This window comes from Archocentrus centrarchus, chromosome 12 (assembly GCF_007364275.1).
Source record: "Archocentrus centrarchus isolate MPI-CPG fArcCen1 chromosome 12, fArcCen1, whole genome shotgun sequence".
NCBI lineage: Eukaryota > Metazoa > Chordata > Actinopteri > Cichliformes > Cichlidae > Archocentrus > Archocentrus centrarchus.
Genome location: NC_044357.1, coordinates 10,664,246 through 10,680,790, shown reverse-complemented (window position 1 = coordinate 10,680,790; position 16,545 = coordinate 10,664,246). Strand labels below are relative to the sequence as shown.

The 16,545-nt window shown below is 40.3% G+C and overlaps 1 protein-coding gene across 2 annotated transcripts; it reads left to right on the top strand.

Annotated features, from left to right (window-relative positions):
* Window positions 1–1,121: 1,121 nt before the first annotated feature.
* sgsm1b (small G protein signaling modulator 1b) lies at window positions 1,122–16,220 on the top strand. 2 transcript variants are annotated; one of them, XM_030743251.1, is made up of 25 exons: window positions 1,122–1,205; window positions 1,305–1,348; window positions 3,927–4,002; window positions 4,707–4,869; window positions 5,071–5,223; window positions 5,530–5,597; window positions 5,684–5,826; window positions 5,938–6,069; window positions 6,690–6,814; window positions 6,909–6,976; window positions 7,599–7,762; window positions 7,896–8,025; window positions 8,498–8,624; window positions 8,707–8,771; window positions 8,889–9,034; window positions 9,158–9,286; window positions 9,377–9,550; window positions 9,674–9,745; window positions 11,566–12,804; window positions 12,890–13,014; window positions 13,121–13,203; window positions 13,309–13,418; window positions 13,646–13,742; window positions 13,840–14,007; window positions 14,156–16,220. In XM_030743251.1, exons 1-25 carry the CDS (start codon window positions 1,199–1,201, stop codon window positions 14,242–14,244), a joined length of 3,897 nt encoding a protein of 1,298 aa, XP_030599111.1. In that variant the 5' UTR covers window positions 1,122–1,198; the 3' UTR covers window positions 14,245–16,220. The 2 variants fall into 2 exon arrangements, with proteins under 2 accessions (XP_030599111.1, XP_030599110.1); XM_030743250.1 differs by lacking the exon at window positions 1,122–1,205 and having other exon boundaries at window positions 1,253–1,348.
* Window positions 16,221–16,545: the final 325 nt, after the last annotated feature.

Here is a 16,545-nt window from a genome sequence, read left to right as displayed (position 1 = left end):
TGACGTCCCTACACAGAGTACAAAGCACCACTATCACGGTGAGAAACTTGCTTCTATTAAAACATTTTTTTAACCTTTTGTCGCAGTTACATGTTTCAGATCATCAAACTCATTTTTAGATTAGACAAATAACAAATGAAACTTTTAAATAATGATTTAATTTATTAAGAGAAAAAAAAAAATTCAAACCTGCCTGGCCCTGTTTGAAAAAGTCATTTCCCCCATTGTTAAATCATCAATTAACTATGATCAAGCACATTTTTGGAAAGCGGGGTTCAATTTCACTAGCCACAACCAAATCAAGAAATCACATAATAGAGCCTGTCTGACAAAGTGAAGTAAGCTAAAAGATTTTAAAAAGCAACACATCATACCACAGTTTAAAGAAACTCAAGAACAGATGAGAAACATGGTCATTATCAGTGTGGAAAGGTTGCAAAGTGAACCACGGTGATGGCCATTATGCACAAATGGAGAAAGCTTGTGCATAATGTGCATAAACTATATATATATATATATATATATATATATATATGGTTCACCACTATTCCAAGTTTATATATGTGTGTGTGTGTGTGTGTGTGTGTGTGTGTGTGTGTGTGTGTGTGTGTGTGTGTGTGTGTGTGTGTGTGTGTGTGTGTGTGTGCTAAAACTGCACCAAGAAATTATATATAAGAAAATTAAAGTTTAAGTAAATCTAATTAATAATGGGAACACTGTATTGAATATTTTGGGATAGTTGATGCCATTAAAATACATTCCTATTGTTCGTTACTATTACTGTCTGTATTATGCAAAAGAAGAGCAAAGAAAATACTAAATTAATTTGTCCCCAGGCTCATTTATTTTAATTACCATATATGAAAAATAATCAGGCAGTTAAGATTTTAATGAAAGTGTGATTTTTTTTGTGAGATATATTTGGAACAGTTAGTGCACTTTACATATTTGAATGTTTCTTTGTGTTTGCCTGTGAGGAGTGGAGACTATATGGCGTTGTTTACATTAAACGCATAGGGTACTGTTACTTTAAAGGGGTGGTGGTTCATGGTGAGGTAGCAGATAGGTTTGATTTAGTCGTTAAGAGCACGTCGTACATCCCGTACTGACTCTCCCTGTAAACCACCCTTGTCCAAATCGCCGTCAAGACAGTCTCCAGAAAGCTGTGCGTGTCAGCCGCTGCACCCTGTCAGGAGAGATGGGAGGTACACCCTCCGCTATTTCCTCCTGTCGTGAGCACATCATCATTAATTTCCGAAACAGCAACTGATCAGCATAATTCATTATGTTTTCTCCCGTGGCAGAGGCCGAGACGCGCCAGAAATTGCTGCGCAATGTGAAGAAGGAGGTTAGTGGATTTTATTTCATTTGCGCCCATCACAGTTTCTGTTTACGGGCGCTGTAAACTGTGTGTGTGTGTGTGTGTGTGCGCGCGCGCGCGTGTGTGTCTTGGCTATTTATGCATGCGCGTGTGTGGACATCGTTCATCAGGGCTGACTCCACCGCAGGCCTGTTTATGATAAATTTTACATAATATGATTGGATGCAATTAGGCTGCCGGTGGAGCTGTGCAGGCTACCGGTCTATTTGTGACTGCTGGTAGACTGGCGTAAGATGGTGATGACGACGGTGGTGATGGTAATGATGACGATAATACTGATGATGGTTTAATATCGTGGAAGAAACCTGCCACATTTAAGAAGTCACGTACAGATTGTTTAAGTCTGTTTTTGTGATATTCCCTTGAACCCACCACCCTATTCGTCAAGATTTAAAGGTGTGACCCCTACCGTCTGCTTAATTTGGCATTTATAATAGGCACATTTGCAATAGCAGCTCTTACAACCATAATACAGGGTACGACAGCATTTATTAATTTTTTTGTTTGTTTTTTAAGTTTTTTACGTCAATCACAGAAATGGCAGTGAACACAATGCACCGCCCTGATAAACTGCACAGTGACTTCATTATTTCCCATGCATGCAACGAAATCAGGATGTTTTACTAAACCAAGGTACTTCTAGACCTATTCTGTCAGTGCTCCCCCTCACCTGTGACTCATTGCCTCTCAAAGAACCTATGGCACTGATACAGGATCCTGCAGTAAGGAGTGGCTTATCTGTGATGTATAGATCAGAAGAAAAAACAAAACAAAATAGCACTTTAATGTTTCAATTTGGTTTATATAGATGGATAATTATTACAAAGCATGCTTTTCATGTTTATTACTCACATGAAGAAGAGAGACAGGCGAGTCGAGGGGTCTGGTTGGGGCAGCTACACTAACAGTAAAGAATAAAACATGAATTTTGAACATTCAGCAGAATTCCAGTACAAGCACATTTAAGCCAGGGAGTCGTTTCCCAGCTTATTTTACGGCAGAATGGTTCTAGTGCAAGACTCTTTTAACAGAGCGCTGAGCATCGCTTTAAATTTAGTACATTTTATTGTTTAATGATGCATTTCCAATCAGCACACATGAATGGTTTGTGGATCACAACCAAAAATGCAACAAAATGTCGCACTCTAAATGTGTATTTGTGATCACGTTTTTATCTCAGTTTTACCTGAAGATAATTGCAGCTATGACAACCAGCTTGCTCAAAAAGATGATATTTGATAAAGTGAAAAGGAGAGCAACACTGATTTTTACCCTGCCTCAGTTCAGGGTCAGTTTATAAGTGTTATTTGTACTGAGAACACAGTTTTACAGTAATGTCTGTGGCTTTGTCAGGCCTGAAAAAACAACTCTGGATGATGTCATTGAGACTTTTCTCAGGTTTGGCTTGTAGATCATTATTTATGAAATAAAGCCGGGGTTATGAACATCACTTTAAGGTGTGTGTGTTTACTTGGTAGGGGGGGATTTTATACAATGTTATTACTATGTTGCTTCATTGGAAACATGTGATGTTGTGTTTTTGGAAATTATTTCATACTGATTTGCATATTTTGTCATCGGCTGCTTTGATTGTGACCATATTTTAAAATCGGTTTTATTGCAAACTCTTCAGCTTTTTAGAAGTGTATTAATAAATTGTTGGTGAATTTATTTAGGCATTATTTAGATAGATTGGCGATCTGTCTAGAGTTTAGCCCCACCTCTCAATCTATGACACCTGCGATAGGTTGCAGCCTGCCCACGACCCTGAACTGGATAAGAAGAAGAAAATGGATGGGTGAATTTATGTAGGAATGTAAGAAGAAATCAACAAGAACAAATCCTTTTGGGATCACTAGAAAAAGTAAAAAAAAAAAAAAAAAGAAGACAGTTGAGGGTTCCTTGGGAGGGGGGGGGGGGTACCTTTTTTTAGTCAGATAAATGGACTTAGAAGAACAGAGATTGCATGTGCTTTACATTGTAAAAGAAGCTCAAAGTGCATGTGGGGTATGGTACGTAGAACATGCAATGGCATGAGGAATCAGAGAAGATGAGGCTGTAGTGTTGGTAAATTTGGCAGGGTACATAGGCAGTAGATTAGATTAGATTAGATTAGATTCAACTCATTGTCATTGTGCACACAAGGCACACAACGAAATGATCGTTCCAGATCACTCATCCAGAGACGAGCATCTGCGGTCATGCAGCCAGAGACCGGCGCTGCCGTTAGGCAATGTGGTTTAAGTGTCTTGCCCAAGGACACAACGCAGCGCAGGGACAGGGGCTCGAACCTGTCCCTGCGCTGCTCGCCTTGCAACCTTCTGGCTCGCCTTGCAACGTTCCACCTACCCACTGCGCCACTGCCACTTATGCTATAAACTGCTTGGAAGAAGTGTCTCGTGTTGTTGCACTGATGCTACATCATTACCTTTGGTAACATGTCCCCTCATCGCTCACTCTTGTGATTCTTGTTTTGTCTTTATCACATTATGTAACTGTGTCAGACTGATTAAGGCTTTTCTCACGGTGAACCTCTCTCCTTTAGGTGAAACAAATTATGGAGGAGGCAGTAACGAGGAAATTTGTGCATGCCGACAGCAGCCACATTATATCATTCTGTGGTAAATGTTTTTCTACTCCCTAGTTTTATTACAATCCATACTAAGCCACGATTTATTTTAGATGACATGAACAATATCTTTTCATTTAACTATAATGTTTACCTTCCACTAAAGAAGGTTTGAAAGGTTACACAAGAACTGACTTTGTTTTGTATTGCATCTAATCTAAAATTTGCTACATCATACCATAAGGCATCCAGTATTAAATAGTACAGTAAATCCCACTGGCCACAACCATGTTGACATACATATACAGTACAGAATGATGGCTGACATCACTTTGTGTCAAGCCATATCACATCCTACGAGTTCATTCTCACAGTGCCAAAAGGTCCTGTGCAGTATGTTCCTAATGATTTTTTTTCATTAGTCACATCTATTTATATTCAATGAAGTAGAAGGATGAACTTCGAAGGTGTTGATACTAACAAGGAGTGAGGCATATATGATTCACAACCCTTATATCCTAGCAACCACAGGCAGTGTTGACTTCAGTCTATTTCTACTTGAGCTACCTGTGCTTGCTGTTCACCTGTTACTGTATAAAAACATGAGACTTGAGGCCTTTAAAGGAAGGAAATTTTACTGGCAAATACAAACAAGTCCACCTCAAAGACATAAAAGATGTATTAGATTCAGTAGAAAAAAATATATACATATATAAATCAAATATTTGTTAATACTGTGCGTATTTGTGTGTGTAGCTGTAGTGGAGGCGTGCGTGCTTCATGGACTGAAACGTAGGATTGCAGGCCTGCTGTGCAGTAATAAGGTTGCGGCGCTCTTTATGAAGGTGGCAAAAACCTTTTCCCCTGCTGCGGAGCTCTGTCACAAGGTCCAGGAGCTGGAACAGCTCATTGAAAACAGGTGAAACTTCTGCCTGTGGGAGGCCACAGACATAAAATCATATTATACTCACTCTTTCTCATATAGTTCATGTTAATATATGTATATATTTTTAACTTTTATGTGCTACGTTGCATCCTAAATAACTGCCATCTGGTCTTCCTGTTCCATTTTTAAAAGCCTATGTAGAAATTGTGTGGAACATTTCTTTTTCTTATTTAGCAAGCAGAACAGTTCCTCACTGAGTACTGACCGCAGTCGGCAGTCCAAGTTGGCCAACCTCCCTCCTCAAGCGTTGAAACACCTGTGGATTCGAACTGCCCTGATGGAAAAGCTTCTAGATAAGATTGTCCTGTACTTGGTAGAAAACAGCAGGTATGATTATCAATATTTTTAAACCTTCCGAGGCTTTGGAATATTGTCTTTTCTTTTCAATTCCACAGTTTTTGCCATAGGCAGCTGATTTCTATGCATCTTGACTGCCAAAGTTTTCAGGCTTCTTTCTCTCATGTTTTCTCATTTTGTACCCTCTCTGTGTTAACATTTATATATAATGTGTTTGCATTACAGAACTCATTGAGAGCTGTGGTATGCAATGAGAAACATGGGGATGAATTAAAAAAAGTCTAAGCTATGATCTTTCTGCACATTTATTTGTTGTGTTATTATTATTTGCTTCAGTGCATTCTATGACAAAGAAGCCATGCTGATGGATCCTGTGGATGGACCGATTCTTGCATCCCTATTGGGTACTTTTTCTCGACTGTGCTAACTATCAGTTTATATAGTTACTGATTCGGATCTTCACTTTAAACCCATTAACCTTGTTTGACAGTTGGCCCTTGTGCTTTGGAGTACACCAAAGTTAAGACTGCAGACCATTTCTGGACGGATCCATCTGCAGATGAGCTTGTACAGCGGCATCGGATTCATAGTGGTCACTGTCGGCAGGATTCCCCCTCCAGAAGGCCTGCCTTGGTTAGACAGTCAATAAATGCAGTGCTTTTTTGTAAAAACAACAAGCAGCCAGCTATACGTCATTGTTTTTTGCATGTGTAAAGCTTCTGATGTTCCCTTAATCCCTATCAGATCCAGAAGAGACAGTCCAGTGGTAGCATGGATGATCGCCCTCTCATGTGGGTGAGGGAATACGTTGAATCACTTCACCAAAACTCAAGAGCCACACTTCTGTTTGGAAAGAACAATGTCCTGGTGCAGCCGGTATGTGTTTTCCAATGAGTATACTGCTCAACAAAATTTAAGGAACAATACAGTATATGGTATTGTACATAGTATAGTATATTGTACTATAGGTGTACTAGAGGGGCAACAATGAGACAACCCCAAAATAGGAAGGGTTTTACAGGTGGAGGCCACTGTCTCATTAGGAGCATGCCCCGATGTTGTCAGGCATGCATACAAGCACGTGGGAGCCATACAAACTACTGAGTGACTTTTTGACTTGCTGCAATAAAACTTCAGCAAAATGGACTAGCCCGCCACATAATTTTTTCATTTTCATTTTCAGGGTGTCTTTGAATTCAGCCATCTGTAGGTTGATCACTTTCATTTCCATCAAACAATGTAGCATCCTTTCACATTACCCAGTCCATATCAGTATAGATACCCAGCATGATCCCCCCCCACCCCCTTCCATTTAGATCTGATGTATTTTGTTCATTTAATTTTTTTGAGCAGTGTAGTAAGAGAAAGTATTAAGAGAAGCTTGCTTACTCTCTGGGGAACTTGATGTCTCCTTTTAATTTGTTTATATGTAAATGATCTTAATACTATAGCGCTAAGGCATGTTGTGATTTGTTAGCTGTTTCTTGTGTTTGCAGAGAGATGACATGGAGGCCATTCCAGGTTACCTTTCTCTTCATCAAACTGCTGACCTTATGACACTGAAATGGACACCAAATCAGCTGATGAACGGCAATGTTGGGGAGCTAGATTCTGAAAAAAGGTTAGACTGACAGAACTCACTTAATCTACTGAGAATAAGGATTTGTTTTTACATAGGTTAGTCACTGACCAATATTCCTTCATCTTTCTCTCAGTGTTTACTGGGATTATGCTATGACAATTCGTTTGGAGGAGATTGTGTACCTCCACTGTCACCAGCAAGGTAATTCCTCCTGTTGTTTTTCCTCAAGTACTGGATGCAATTCTAAAGTTCTGCCATTTACAACTTAAATTTGGTCAATCTCCCCTTCAAAGTTGTCTCCTTGGGCACCACTGCAATGCTTCCCTAGTTTTAGATCACTCCCTGGAAGCCATGTTCTTGAGCTAAGCACTTATTATGCATCTGTGATGCGTGCTGTCATTTGAGTTTAATTTTGGATTACAGTAAAATGCTACAATGGCAGTATGATCCTGGGGGAGGAGCTTTTACAATGCACAACCCTGTGAATGTCTAAACAAAAAAATAAGCCCCACCACTGCTGGGGCTCGTACACTGTGCAATCTTCAACTGAAAACTGCTGGGTTGTAGTTGGAGACTCATCAGCTGATCAGTTTGACACATGCATGAATTTTTTTTCCTCCTTTTGCACACATTTGAGGCCCATAGTGAAATAGTATACATGCTAGTGATCAGAGCAAGACTTACTTGAAGCAATCTGAAAATAGCGATCCAGAGGTGCACTGAGGGAAGACCAGCAATTTAAATCAGACATGGACTTTATGATCACAGCTTGTAGGAGTTTTACGAGTTATTTATTGTGTCCCCATTGTGTGGCTATCTCCAGTGGACAGTGGTGGCACAGTAGTTTTGGTGAGCCAGGATGGGATCCAGAGACCTCCTCTACATTTCCCTAAAGGAGGTCATTTGCTCCAGTTTCTCACATGCTTAGAGACCGGCCTGCTGCCTCATGGGCAGCTAGACCCGCCACTCTGGAATCAGAGAGGAAAGGTCAGCAGGACAAGAGGATAATAAAATACCTCTGTTCAATTCATTTTTCAATATTTCATGCAACAATAGTTAATTTACCAATCATTATGATATACTGTAACAACCATACTTTAAATACTGTTTCCATTCACAGGGAAAAGTTTTCCCCAAACTGCGAAAGAGAAGTCCGCATGGCTCATGTGATTCTGTATCAGATAAGGAAGACGATGAAGCAACCGATTATGTTTTTCGGATCCTCTTTCCTGGCAATCAGATGGAGTTCAGTAAGTGTCTTTAATCTTCCTATTCTGCCTCCCTGAGATAATGCAATACAGAATCATCAGAGATTATATCTGCAATTACTTTGCTCCTTTAATATGTCATTTATGGCTTCAACCATTTCACTTTAGATCAATCTGTTGTTTCCCCAGGCATGTATTCAGTTTTTGTCTTTGTAATTAAGTTCTCTCTAATGTGAAACTGTTGCAGCTATAATATTTTTCCTCCCTGTTTAGTGTCCATTTCACATTATAGTCCCAGCGACAATAAGGAGCCTTTGCATGGACATAAAGTAATTTTTCTTCCACATCTGGATCTCCATCCTCTTTCTTGGTTTGTTTTCACCGTGTATTTTTAGTTCTTATAATTTGCGGAAATTCATTTTAATGTCCAAATCAGTTAGGACTGCTTCTGGTTTTGCTTGCTTATGATTGTGATAGTAGCAACAGTAATGGTAAAGGCTGCTATGCTGTGCAGTGGCCCCAGAGCTGATGGATCAGGGCGTTAGCATGTGGCAGCCAGCCCCCAGAAAGTCCTCCTGCTCCTCCTGCTCACAGAATGGCTCATCTGATGGCTCTCTGCCTAATGGTTGTAATCAAGAACGGTAAGTATTTCCAGTGGACAGGCTGAAATCACCATTCAGATTATTTGACCTGATTAAGTTTGAAATTTTCCCACTTAACCAGGGCTCCCTTAAAGCTCCTTTGTGACACCATGAAATACCAGATAATCTCCCGTGCGTTCTATGGATGTGAGTATAATCAGATTCCTTCTGTTTGCAATTTAGGAATCATTCCGCTTGGATTGTTCAACAGATCAATAATCCATTGCAGTGGTGAAAATGAGAAGCCTTATTTCTCCTCTCTAGGGCTTGCATACTGCCGTCATTTGTCCACAGTCCGAACCCACCTCTCCGCATTGGTCAACACCACTATAGCTGACCCTGATGTACCCTGTGATACTCGAGGAGGCCTCTCTGTGGAGGTCTGGAGCAGTTTCCTCAGAGACAGCTCTGTAAGATTCATACATAAACACCAAGCCATCGCACAACTTCTGGTTGTTGCTCTGTGTAATGCTTCTTTTTATTAGTGTGTGATTTCAGTCTGAGGCAATCAGTAAAACTACTTCCCCTTTCAGGCCTATGAGGAAAAGGAGATAAACAGGCTGGTGTATTTTGGTGGTGTGGCCCCTTCACTGCGTAAAGAAGTCTGGCCCTTCCTGTTAGGACATTATAAATTCAACATGACTGAGAAATGCCGGCAGGAGGTATTACTTATGTGCTGTCAAAGCATAAAGATATATACTCTTGCCCTGAGTTATTCTTCGCCATTTGTTCACACGTGGTTTCTGCTTCAGATTGATGAGCAAATGCGGTGCGTGTATGAGCAGACTATGAAGGAGTGGCAGGGTTGCGAGGCCATTGTCCGTCAAAGGGAGAGAGAGAAACACGCCGAGGCCCTTGCCCGATGTTCATCTGGAGCCAGCGTGGAAAGAGGACCCGTGCAGCGGGACTCCACCATCAGTACAGATGCAAGTTTGAACTTCCTGCATAAAAAAACTGCCACATTATGTAATACTTACCACACAGAAACTATTTAAAGAGTTGTGAGAAAATAACTTGGCTAACAGTTCTGTTACTCTCTCTCACTCTAGTCGTCTCTAAGTAGCAACTCAGATCAGCAGAATACCCCCTCACAGAGCGACTCCAGCAGCAGCAGCCCACAGGTAGTCTCTCACGAGCATGAACATCACCATCACAATGATCTTTAATACAACGCCATGCCAGTGATTTTTAATTTTTTTACAAGCATTAGCCCACTTATTATAGCTTATATGTGATTTACTTTTATATCCTTGCTTTCCAAAGTTTACCATATTTTTTAGATTTACTTCCCGCTTTATTTAAGTTTCAATTGAAAAAAGCTTGCAAAACATCCATCCATCCATCCATTCGCTTCTGCTAATCCTGGTCAGGGTCGCGGGGGGGCTGGAGCCTATCCCCGCTGTCATAGGGCGAGAGGCAGGGTACACCCTGAACAGGTTGCCAGCCTGTCACAGGGCCAACACAGAGAGACGAACAACCTTTCACACTCACATTCACACCTATGGGCAATTTAGATTAGCCAATCAACCTAACCCCAGTAAGTGCATGTCTTTGGAATGTGGGAGGAAACTGGAGTACCCGGAGGAAACCCACGCAAGCACGGGGAGAACATGCAAACTCCACACAGAGAGAGGGAGAGGCCTGGGCCAAGGTGGAATCGAACCCAGGCCTTCCAGATGGTATTCTATCTGTGAGGCAACAGTGCTAACCACTGCGCCACCGTGCTGCCCTTGCAAAACATTTTTAAGTATATATTTTCCATTTTTATGTTTCTTTTTTTTAAATCATAGTTTAATTAATGGCATCTGAAAATATTTAGTGTCCTGGCATAAACTGTGTTTTTTAGAAATTCAAACCAAAAAATGTGATTTAGTTTAAGCTACCAAAAGAAAGGTCCCCGGCTCAATCCCAGGAGGAGACACAAATCTCTTTGGGGTTGCATTAGGAAGGGCATCTGGCATAAAAATAATCTGCCAAATCAAAACATGTAGAGCTACCCACTGTGGTGACCCTTTGTGAATAAGGGAGCAGCCAAAAGCAGCTTCTATACACGAGTCTATACTCATGCCAGTGAGGCTAGTTTTAAGGCATTTGATGATAAATCAAAGTATAGGACTGAAATTTTTCACAAGAGAATAGCTCCACCTTAAGGGCATGGATGTCCATATCAAATTCCATGGCAGTCCATCTGATGGTTAAGACAAAAAAAAAAAAAAAAAAAAAAATCAAACGTCAACCTCACACTGACAAGAAAAAAACTGGGGGATAAGTCATAAGGTTTCATCATCTGGGAGATATTAGAATACTTTCTGTTCTGCTTTGAAGACTTTCAGTTAGTGTGATATTTCAGCCAGGCCTAAAATAGTTAACCAGGTGGCACACTGACAGAGTGACTGCAATGTCTAGAGAAAAACTTTGCTCTTTTGTCATTAAAGTGCCCTTCATTTCAGTAAAAGGAGGCAGGAATGAAAGCTTTATAATGAAACTTAGATACATAAAAAAGATTATTGTGCTGGCTGTATATATGTACAGATGCTCAAAAGATTAGAAATCAATCCAAGTCCTTGTGATATGCTAAAACATTGTTAGCAGTAACGTCAAGTATTTCCTTTTATTGATAGTTTCCTTTATTGATAGTTTATGAATCATTTACAACTCTTTAAAGGATAAAGACTGGTCAAAGGGATTTTCCACAGCCTGGCAACACCCATAATGTGTTCCCATTAGTGGTTTATAACTGATCTATAATGCATTAGTAATTTATTAACCATTAGTGAAGCTATCAGTTTATACTTTTTAAAGTGTGATTATCAGAAAATGGGATTTTGATTTATAGACAAACACATGTGAACCCACTGGTGTACTACTTTAAAATCAGTCCATCTCAATGGTTCTGGCTTCAGAATATTTATCATGTTCACCACTTTCCGTTGACTCCTAGGTATTTGAGTCAGTTGATGCAGGGGATCAGGCTGAGAGGGAGTCCAGAGCTGAAGAAGAGGAAGCAGCACAGCACAGTGGTGCAGGAAAGGCCATCAGAAATGGAACCACAGACAAACCACAACTTCCTTCCTCCACGCCCTCCTCCCCGGATCTGTCAAACCAGCGTCCAGATTCAGACAACAGCCACCCTGAGTCAGTTTCTCAGCAAACAGCAGAAGCATCAGAAGTCTGCTCCGAGGAGCCTACAGCTGAATCGCAGCCTGGAAAGAGTCAGCTCACAAGGTGCCAATCAGGAGGGGAGGATGTAAAGGATGCTGTAGCCAAGAGTGAAGCTAAGATGGAGATGGTTTCAGAAAGTGTGGTTGCTCAGGAGTCAAAAGACAAATCTGAAGCTGAGGAAAAAGCTGAAGTAGAAGAAAAAGATCAAACAAAGCACGGGCTGTCTGAAGTTTTAAAATCCATAGACACAGATATTAATTTGAAAACTGCTCCAGAGAATACTAATGTCCTGAAGCTAGAAACAGAGATTTATAATGAATATTTCCAAGCGCCTCCGCTTGGGCAGACCTTGAGTCTTCAGCCACTCAAGAGTAAAGGTCTGGAAGGGGAATCATCTTGTCCGCCTACACCAGAAAAAGCTGCCAATCCGCCAAGTGAAAAAAAGTCAGAGATTCCTAACAAACATGAAACGATGTCTGAAAATTTCCCATCAAAAATGATCAAGGCCTGCAACACAGAGCCAGAAACAAAGGATGTTGAAGCAGCCGTCTGTGAATTTGTTGAAACCAAAAAAACTGCTGAGATTCCGTTTGAGAAACCTGGTTCAAATTCTCCAGTCAGACAAGTGTTGAATGCTCTTCAGTCAGCATCACTTTCATTGTCGTCTCACTCCCGGCAATCTCCGGACACAGCAGATTCCGATGACTCTCCTTCTGCACTGGAAATGGAGGACATTCCTGCAGGGATAACATGCGTGACCTCTGAGGACATTAAAACCAGGCCTTTGGTGGGACTTGCTGCACCCCCTGTCTCGCTGGCACAAAGAGGGAAAATGGCATCAGAGGATCTTGCCCTAGATCACCATCTGGACACAGCTTGTAACACCAGTCCTGAGGGCACTGACCTGGGCCTCTCTGAAGAGGAGCCCGAGATGGAAAATGTGCTCACTGAACCAGAATCTGCAGAGGTGGGAGGAGTCACCAAATATGATGAGTCCTCGGAGGAGCAAACCTATTCTGTAAGTGTGACACACAGCAAACAGATTCAGAGGCAATCTTTAAATCCTTACCACACAGTAACCGAAGTTACTTTTACTCCTGTAGCAAGAAACAATGGACATGTACTTGATCAATTTGCATCGTATCGACAAAGATGTCAGACGTTGTGACAGAACATATTGGTACTTCACTCCCGAGAACCTGGAGAAGCTGCGTAACATAATGTGCAGGTAAATGTGTAATCATATCGTATATATGAGGTTTCTTTTAGTGCACAAGTTTGAAACACACACACACACAAAAAAAAAATCTAAATCTAAAAATTTGTCTTTGTAGTTACGTCTGGCAACATCTGGATACAGGTTACGTCCAGGGCATGTGTGATCTGCTCGCTCCTCTTTTGGTTATTCTGGATGATGGTCTGTAAAACATCCTCCAGTGCAGTCTTTGTCAATATCAGCTTTGCAAAAGTGCACAGAAATGGCTGAATGAACAACTTGTCAAATCTGTTTGGGGCTTTCCAGAGGTCATGGCGTTCAGCTGCTTCACCGAACTGATGAAGAGGATGAACCAGAATTTTCCTCACGGGGGTGCCATGGACTCTCACTTTGCTAATATGCGTTCACTTATTCAGGTATGTGATCAGTAACATCTACATTGATCCACCTACATCTACAAGTAGGTCAATAGATTTTGAACAGTAACACTTTTTGTAGTTTTGCCTCTTTTTTACCACCACTGTTGAAATAGTTAAGATGTAATAGTGGTGATATACAGCTGTATTATGAAGTGTAACAACAAATGCATACATATGCAAGCTTTAGGGTAATGATTACATTATATTGTTCTTATATATAACAGATTCTGGACTCTGAGCTGTTTGAGCTGATGCAACAGAATGGAGACTATACCCACTTCTACTTCTGTTATCGCTGGTTTCTTCTTGACTTCAAGAGAGGTGATGGGAAATGCAGGCGTCGTAATGTTTGCTTGAATTGGCAGTGACTTTCTTGTGATAGCAACTCTAATCTGATTTGTTGGCCTTTTCTGAACAGAAATGGTGTACGATGATGTGTTCTCTGTGTGGGAAACCATCTGGGCGGCCAAGCACATCTCCTCTGAGCACTTTGTGCTCTTCATTGCTCTGGCACTTGTGGAGATGTATCGAGACATCATCCTGGAAAACAACATGGACTTTACAGACATCATCAAGTTCTTTAATGGTAAGAAATAAAGTGCAATACCAGTGAAACAGTGCTAACAAAAAAACCTCTCAAGTTTACCAGTTTGCTGAATTTTATTGTGAAATGACTGCATTTACCAAATATAGTGTTCCTAATTATTTTCTCTTTTTTTATTTTTTCTTCTCAGAAATGGCAGAGAGACACAGTGTCCCACAGGTCTTGATGATGGCTCGAGACTTGGTCCACAAAGTGCAGACACTCATAGAAAACAAGTGATGCAGGATGCTGCTGGTTAACACCCACGATCCTTTGAGCTAAACTGTCTCAGAGATATCAACAGAACCACGTAATTGTCATATGTTCCACAGCAAAGGAAATTATGTAAATGAAAAGCAGTGATTTGCAAGCGCTGAACAGATAACCGATCATTAAAGCTGCTCATTATTCAAAGGTAGTTGTAAAACAACTTCTCTCCAGTTGCTCCTCTCTGTATTCGGGAGACGCAATTATTGCCAGTAAAGTTATTTTTAAAAGTGTTATTGGTCACTTAGTGAATGTACCCTTGTTGAAACTGCTTCAGGATGTTGTTTCTTTTGCCTTAAAATTTGCTATTTTTTCAGGGATATAGCAACCAAATTCTTCACTGCATCGATATTCTCCCCAATGTATTTGGTTAAGTTATACATCTTGTGATACACTTAAAGATATTTTCAGTATTGTTGTAATTTATTTAGCTGAAATTGTAGCTGCCATGGTTAAACATTTTGTGGTATGCTTGAATATATTTTTTTTCAGTGATGTACCTGGCCTCATGGGATGATTTGTAAAAGGTTGCAGGGTTCTACCAGCTGGTTTCTGATGTTTAATAGACGTTTGCCTCTGATGCACACAAGCTTGCAGGATATGCAGACCTGAACTCTCTGTAGCACTGCGTCATTGCACTTAGTTTGCATATACTGTACATCACCATTTCCTCTCGTCACGGCTCAAGTTCTCCTACTGGGTGCTCCTGTCTCTGACCTCCTCTATGCATTATTTAAGATGATTCCACCTGCTTAAATTCATCCTTTGACTTATATCCTAGCTATTATTTAATGCAGCCATTGAAAAACATTCTTCTTCCCTTAAACTACGCCGTGCTGCTCGGGCCGAGCACTTCAGCCATTGCTTTTCATAAAATCCAAACAGCACAATGCTAACGGATTCTGCTTCCATGCAGTGTTGAGAGCGGTTGTGGTGGTAATTTTTGCGCTGGTGGTCATCTCAATCATCGCAGTTTGTGCTTCCTTCACACTCCTGCACTTCCCTTCTTCACTTTCAGATTTATACCACTGTCTCGCCCTGCTGGACTTGGTTGTCGTGTCTTTAACACACTCTAATTTGTTTCTACACACCAAAAATAAAGGCAGCGAATCATTTAATATTTCCTGGGCATTTTTCCTCACTCTTACCTCATGCAGTCCAGTTTTCATCCCTGCTAAAAACAGCTTTGCAGGCTGTTTCTCATACAGCTTTTTCTTTTTTTATATATATATATATAGGACTAGTTTGTACCTGAAAGGCACTCAGGTACAACCATCACCTTTGTTTTTAACATTTGTGCTCACTTCTTCCCTTTGTACTTCAGTGCTGCTCAGAATGTCATAGCTCTAACTTCAGCTATGAGGAGAGTGCAATCTTGATGATGAGCATTTTACATTTAAAAAAGCTGGTCAGTGGTATGTAGCCGTGTATCTAATGATGGTTTTTGCCAGTGAATTTTCTGCTGTGGTGAAATTCATTTGTTCAGCCTTAAGAAGAGAAATGATGTAATGGCTCTGGAGTAAAGAAGTAAAGATGAATATCGTAAAATCTCAGCAGATAGACACAAGATACTCTATATAGCTAGATACCAAGAGAGGCAAGTCAGAAAATATGTTTTATTGGTGCCACTTACAGTTGCAAAATAGCCAAAACACACACGTCTGTTTCACTGTGGCTTCAATTCCGGTGTTTTAATATCACGGCTAATGTGTCTACATATGATCTTGCCTGAGTATTGCTGTTTGTGTATTGCTGTTTGTTGTCAGAAGATTTACAGTATACAGTATGTGTTAAGAAGAAACTGACCTATTGTACAAAAAAATCTAAGCTAGTACATATTTATTAAATGCAATACAATGTCTGTATATGGGCCTGGTCTGAATATAATGAAACAAAAGCTACAAGTATGCCAATGGAAATAAATATATTTTTATTTTTTCTGTGTCTTCTAAAATGGTCACTGAGTATAATTAATTTATTGTGTATTAAAAATCTTATATTTTGCATTCACGGTGCCCTGTGTGTTCTTTCGGGTTAAAAGAGTTGCACTCTGATCTTATAATTATCTCATATAAAATTGTTTGTGACGACCACATAAGCTACATCATATTTTTGAGTTTGAACTATTTAATTTGTGTCTACTGGAAAGTAACACTTTTTTTTTGTAACAAGGGTTACATTTGAGCTTTCAAGTTTGAATGCATTTCTTTCAGGACCGATGTAACTGTACGCAGACATTTAGGTTTAATTTAAGGGGTTTAACAAAAGTATTGA